This window comes from Frankliniella occidentalis, unplaced genomic scaffold (assembly GCF_000697945.3).
Source record: "Frankliniella occidentalis isolate FOCC.00 unplaced genomic scaffold, Focc_3.1 Scaffold64, whole genome shotgun sequence".
NCBI classification, from domain to species: Eukaryota; Metazoa; Arthropoda; class Insecta; order Thysanoptera; family Thripidae; genus Frankliniella; species Frankliniella occidentalis.
The window spans coordinates 206,838-212,722 of record NW_026267194.1 but is presented as its reverse complement, the minus strand read 5'-3'; the positions used below and the strand labels follow the sequence as shown (position 1 = coordinate 212,722).

General features: G+C 58.6%; 1 protein-coding gene across 1 annotated transcript in view; it reads left to right on the top strand.

Annotated features, from left to right (window-relative positions):
* Window positions 1–1,860: 1,860 nt before the first annotated feature.
* The window catches only part of LOC113213144 (fatty acid synthase-like), a gene marked incomplete at its 5' end in the record, with an annotated part of 15,028 nt that continues 11,003 nt past the window's right edge, over window positions 1,861–5,885 (top strand). Inside the window, 4 exon segments of the mRNA XM_052268160.1 lie at window positions 1,861–2,081; window positions 2,164–2,353; window positions 2,430–2,725; window positions 2,811–3,284. Coding sequence (XP_052124120.1) covers window positions 1,896–2,081; window positions 2,164–2,353; window positions 2,430–2,725; window positions 2,811–3,284 — 1,146 coding nt within the window.

The window sequence follows — 5,885 nt, the reverse complement described above, 5'->3', positions numbered from 1 at the left end:
GGGGGGGGGGCTGAAGGGGCCGAGCAGAAGAATGCTTCTGGAGTAGCATGGGACGGCAAAGCCCACAAGACTTACTCGCGAACCATCGAGTCGGCACTAAAGCGTATTACTGAGGGCGCTATAGGGACACGCGAGGGGACACGGAAAGATCCCCGCCCAGCCGAATGGGCTTAAAGTGCAGGTTATGTCTAGATACGGACCGGCGGCGCCAAGGCAATCAGACAAGGCTTCCACGGTGTTCACTACGAAGACGAAGGCGGGGTGGCGAAGAGCGATGACACGGCGGCGGCAGTGGACTGCCCTCGCCGAGCACAACAAAACAATCACATCGGCCATACGCGGGGTCGCATCTCCGCGATCACTTTCACTCTCGTTCAAAATAGCTTCAAAACGCTCGCTTAACCTCCCTTGTTCATATCACAGAGCCAGATACCACTCTGAGGTGAAAAGGGGAGAGAGAAAAAACACACGCGTAGGTCAAGGGAGCCGCGCAGGGCGTGGGGCGGGCGGACGGACGGACGGACACGTTGAGTTCGAGTGGAGGTTATGTGACGGCAGCAGGCGCGAGAAAGCTAACGCGGTTAACGCGACCAACACTTCGACGAGACGGACTAGCAAAATGTGCAACACATCGAGTTGGGTTGTAGGGCAGGACGCGCGGGCGCGCCCCGGAGCTCCGGGCTTGAAGGACCAACCGAACAGCGAGTGAACTGGTCGCGCACTGACTGACTGACAACCACCGCCAAGCTCTACTTCCGGCTCCGCGCTGCGGAAGTAGGGCTTCTGCTGCTGTGCATCGTCTGCAGGTTGTCATCAAGGCTTTATCAGCTTAAGGATCTTAACATCTTTTTAACAGATGCATTTTCATTATTTTTAGCACTATGGCAATGATTTTTAGTTATGAATGTGTTTAAACTGGTAAAAAGTGCTGACCGGAACATTTAGAAAGATTTGCCATCGCTTCAGTTCGATGGATAGCAGAGATCCGTGGTTTCGCGGGATCTTAACACAACTTTCAAGGAAACTATGAATCATGATTCTGTCGGTCGTTGTAGCGATCCCGAATGTTTTGGTCGGCATTTTAGCGAATATAAAAGACATTCAAATGTAAAACCATAGTCATACTATCAAATACAATGCAAAATGCACTTGTTAATATGTTAAGATCCTTAAGCTTAAAGCTCAAGTCCCCTAGACAGCGTACAATGACTCTTTCCCTGGAGCGTCGGCTTCTGCCTCGTCTCTATGGCTCAGTCGGTAGCGCGCCCGCTCGGAGCGCGGGAGGTCGGTGGTTCGATTCTCCGTCGATCTGAAATTTTTCTCAGGCCACCAAATTTCGAATGGACTTCAAACCCGTCATTTCACCACGCCCCTCTCGTGGTCTCCCGATGGCGTAGTGGTTACCATTGTTGGTGGCACTGCGTCATATGTGTCAGAAAGTGTCGGCTCTGGGCCGGGGTTCGCGCCCCGGTGCCTGCTTGTGAGAATGGCCTGCCTGCCTGCCTGCCTGCCACCTCGCTGTGGTAGCGGGGTGGATAATAAGACCTAGAAACTGGCTGAAAAGGGCTCCATGACCTGTGGTGGGTCAGTACAGTTTAACCAACGTACGCCTCAACCGTCTCACAAACCCCGGGAGTATATTCTGACCACTGTGGAAGAAAGCGGCTGTTCGGAACAGTGACCCCAATTTCAGCATAGCGACGAGGTCGCAGAAAAATAGGTCGGATAAAACCGAGATCGTACAGCACTTTGGGGGATTTTGGAAAAATTACCAGGTTGGAGAAAAGTATGTCGGACAATCTAAAGGAACCCACGACTCGAGCGGAGCGGGGTGCTGAGCTTCACGTCTGTTGCAGCGAGTGGAGCGGAAGACGCTGTGGTTCGTGTACTCGGGCATGGGCAGCCAGTGGGCGGGCATGGGCGAAGCGCTCATGAGGGTGCCCACCTACGCCGCGACCATCGAGAGGCTGCACGCCGTCCTCAAGCCCAAGGGCATCGACCTCAAGACCATCCTCAGCGAGACGGGGCCCAGTGCCTTTGACAGCATCATGAAATCCTTCGTCGGCATCACCGCCACCCAGGTAAGGCCCTGCGGTCGTGGTCCGCCACAGTCCGGCCGGCGACCTCCTCGTCGACGACTAACGACGGCGCACGGGTTTGCAGATCGCGCTGACAAACGTCCTGGCCGCGGTGGGCCTCCGCCCCGACGGCATCATCGGGCACTCGGTGGGGGAGCTGGGCTGCGCGTACGCCGACGGCTGCCTCACGGAGGAGCAGGCTATCCTGGCGGCGTGGGCGCGCGGGAGAGCCTCTAGCGAGGCCAAGCTCGTCAAGGGCATGATGGCCGCCATCGGTGAGCATCAGAGCACCGCGTCGACGAACTCCCCGCCCGTGTCCAAGGCCTGACCTCCGATGTTGTCTGCCGCCAGGTCTCGGGTACAGGGAGGTGTTGCCCAGGCTGCCGCCGACCATCGAGGTGGCCTGTCACAACTCCAGCACCAGCTGCACCCTGTCCGGCCCCGCGGAGGCCGTCGAGCAGTTCGTCGCCAAGCTCAGCGCGGAGGGCGTCTTCGCTCGCGCCGTCAACGTGTCCGACATCGCGTACCACTCCACCTACATCCAGCCCGCCGCCCCTTTCCTGAGGAAGTACCTCGAGACCGTCATCCCGGAGCCCAAGAAGCGCTCCCCGAAGTGGGTGTCCACTTCGGTGCCCCTGGACCGCCAGGTATACACGAGAACTCCTCGGTGCGGCAACAACCTCGTCCTCGTCGTCGACGCTTTCACTGATCTCTGCCGTGCTCCCCCGACAGGGCGAGCCCTGGGCCCAGCTGTGCTCCGCCGAGTACCAGACCAACAACCTGCTGAGCCCCGTGCTGTTCGAGGAGGGCCTGGCCTTCATCCCCCAGCAGGCGCTGCTGGTCGAGGTGGCGCCCCACGGCCTGCTGCAGGCCATCCTGAAGCGCGCGCTGCCGGAGAACTCGCACCTCCCGCTCACGCAGCGCGGCTCCGCGGACCCCGTGCGCTTCCTGCTCGGCGCGCTCGGCACCGCGTCCTTCCACGGCCAGGAGCTGGACGTGGCCAAGCTGTACCCGCCCGTCAGCTTCCCCGTCTCGACGGGGACGCCCGCCCTGTCGCCGCTCGTGTCCTGGTCGCACGACGAGACCATCTACTACGGCTTCAAGTTCCGCTCCGTCCGCGAGGGCTGCGAGTCCCTCGAGCTCACCGCGCACAGCCCACACATGTCCGTCAACGGGTCGAAGGTGTTGCCCCCCGTCGAGGAGCTGGTGAGGAACCCTTAGAGTCCCCCCCCCCCCTTTCTTTCTTTCTTTCTTTCTTTCTTTCTTTCTTTCTTTCTTTCTTTCTTTCTGTGTTTTTAAATTTATGTCTTACCCGTGACCCGGGCCTGCTCTCTCGCAAACGTCCGTCCCGTGTGCAGTCGCGGCTTGTGTTATTTGTATGATGGACCTACCCTGAACGCAGCAAGCGCCTGCTACGCAAAGGGTAGGCCGGCCCGCCGAGCAGCTGTGTGAAGATGGGGGCTTTGGGGGGGTGTTTTACACAGTAGTGCAAAGAAACCAAAAGAGATGAAACCACACGCCCACAGCAATGTCAAGTCACCGAGCGACGGGTTCAAGCGGTATGCGCACATGCGCACTAGGTAATCAGACTGATGATTAGTATTCCGTAGCCAAGGTGGACAATGGCAATTGGCACACAGGGAAGTTACCTTTAGTTATCGCAGCGTCGACCGCGTGTTCTGGCCTATCCCAACACTCTGTGTGTTAGCCTCGTATGTAAACCCTTTGCATGGCTTTAACACGTTGGGTGCGGCGGGGGTAGGCAATCCCATGTTATTGGGACCCACGGTGTGGGTCACGCCGCACTGAACGTGTTAAGGCAATAATCATTTAAAAGCATACGCTGTGGAAAATATCTTCGTAAATTTACGTCAAGTCGGTATACATTGCTAGTAGCTTTACGATGTTAAATTGTAATTTTACGACACGTTTGATGGAAAATTTTCCCGTAGAACGTAAAACTATTTGTCACGGCGTCCGTGTGAATCCTCGTGTTATCCTTGTTTCAAAACCGTGCGGTATCGTCGACGCACAGACCCCTAAAGTACGTTGTTGTGGCAGATGCTCTGACGACAGGTAGTAGTCCGCGACACAAATATTATACGAAGTGGAAAGCCCCGGGGGAGGGGGATGGGTCAAGTAGGCTAAGGTGGTGGTGGTGTTTCTGCAGTCCACTTTCATCGTCTATTGAAACAGAGATGTGTTTTTCTCGGTGGCTGACGTGAGCAGCGGGGGTGCGGTGCGCCGGTGGCCGCGGAGGCCGTGGTGGGGGAGGGTGGTCGTCGTGGTCATTACCATAGCGTGGAGCTCTGCTGGGCCCGTGACGCCCTCGCACCACCAGTGCGCCACCAGCGAGCGTCGGCCCGTGTCCCCCAAGTCAGAGCAAACGACACCATGACGGACGTGGTCATCTCCGGCATCGGGGGGCTCTTCCCCAACAGCGGCGACCTCGAGACGCTCGGCAGGAACATCCTGGCCAACGAGTACCTGGTGCAGCGCCACGAGCACCTCTGGCTGCGGGGTGGGTACAGCAGCGAGGACGGCGACGAGGCCGGCACCTAGGCGGGGAGACTCCGGCCCTTGATCGCGGTGCTCCTTTGTGTCCGACAGATGAGCGGGTCAACCTGGAGCCCGTCGGCGGGCGGATGCCGCACCACGACCGCTTCGACAACACCTTCTTCGGCATGCCGAGGAAGCTCGCCACTTGGGTGGACCCCCTGGCCGTCCTGGGCTACGAGCGATGTTTCGAGGCCATTATGGACGCCGGTGAGGACCGCGTCAACGACTCGACCCACCCGATCCCTTAGCCACCCCTACGCCTACAAATCATTTTGAGCATTACTTCCAAGCGGATATTATTGTCGTTCCGAAAAGTTCCGAATCGGCTCGTTGTCAACGCCAAACATGTTTCCCCTTATAGGCGTCAACCCGCACTCGATGCGAGGAACCAACACGCACGTCTACGCCGGCACCAACCACTCGGACAACGAGGCGGGCTCGCTGGACTTCATGAAGTACTCGGACGGGTACGCCATCATGGGCCACAGCCGAGCCATGAACAGCAACCGGGTGTCGTACTACTTCGACTTCAACGGTACGAAACGGCCGAGTCTACTAGCAAAAGGCGGGAGGATGTCCAAAACAAACTTAGTGTCTGTAAGTCAACCCGCGAGAGTCTTTACAACAATATCTACCTGGCGCTCCATCTACAGGCAAAAGCTGCGCCTACGACGCCGGTGACGCGTTCGGCCAGCTGGGGCTCGCCATGGCACTCGAGGCCATCTCCACGGGGGAGACGGACTCGGCGCTCGTCGTCGCCTCCACCTCCATCGCCTTCCCAAACGTCTGCCAGATGTACCAGGACATGGGCGTCCTCAGCCGCGACGCGCTCTGCCACCCCTTCGAGGGCTCGGGTGAGTGCGGGCGCTCAAATGTGCCGAGTGGGGTCACAGTCACAGCGAGGTCACGGTCACGGCGAGGTCACGGTACAGTGAGTGGCCCTCCGGCGGAAACAGAGATCGCAGGAACAGATGAGTGGGGCAAGCCGGAAAAGCTTACGAGCGCCCTCGGTGGGATTAGGCGTGGACGGTCTTTCCGAGTTGAAAGAAAGCAGGGACCACGCGCGCGAGTTCATTCTGCACAGAACCCGTGTTTTGTCGGGAACATTGGTCGGTCGACGAAATCGCTTCCGGATATTTTGGGTTGTGTTGTGTACAACGCGGCCGCCGGTCGGGTCCTACAGCGTGGGGAACGAGGCGCGACGGGCGCGACACAGGGTCAGCCCTCGGGGTCGCGGCTACCGGGGGA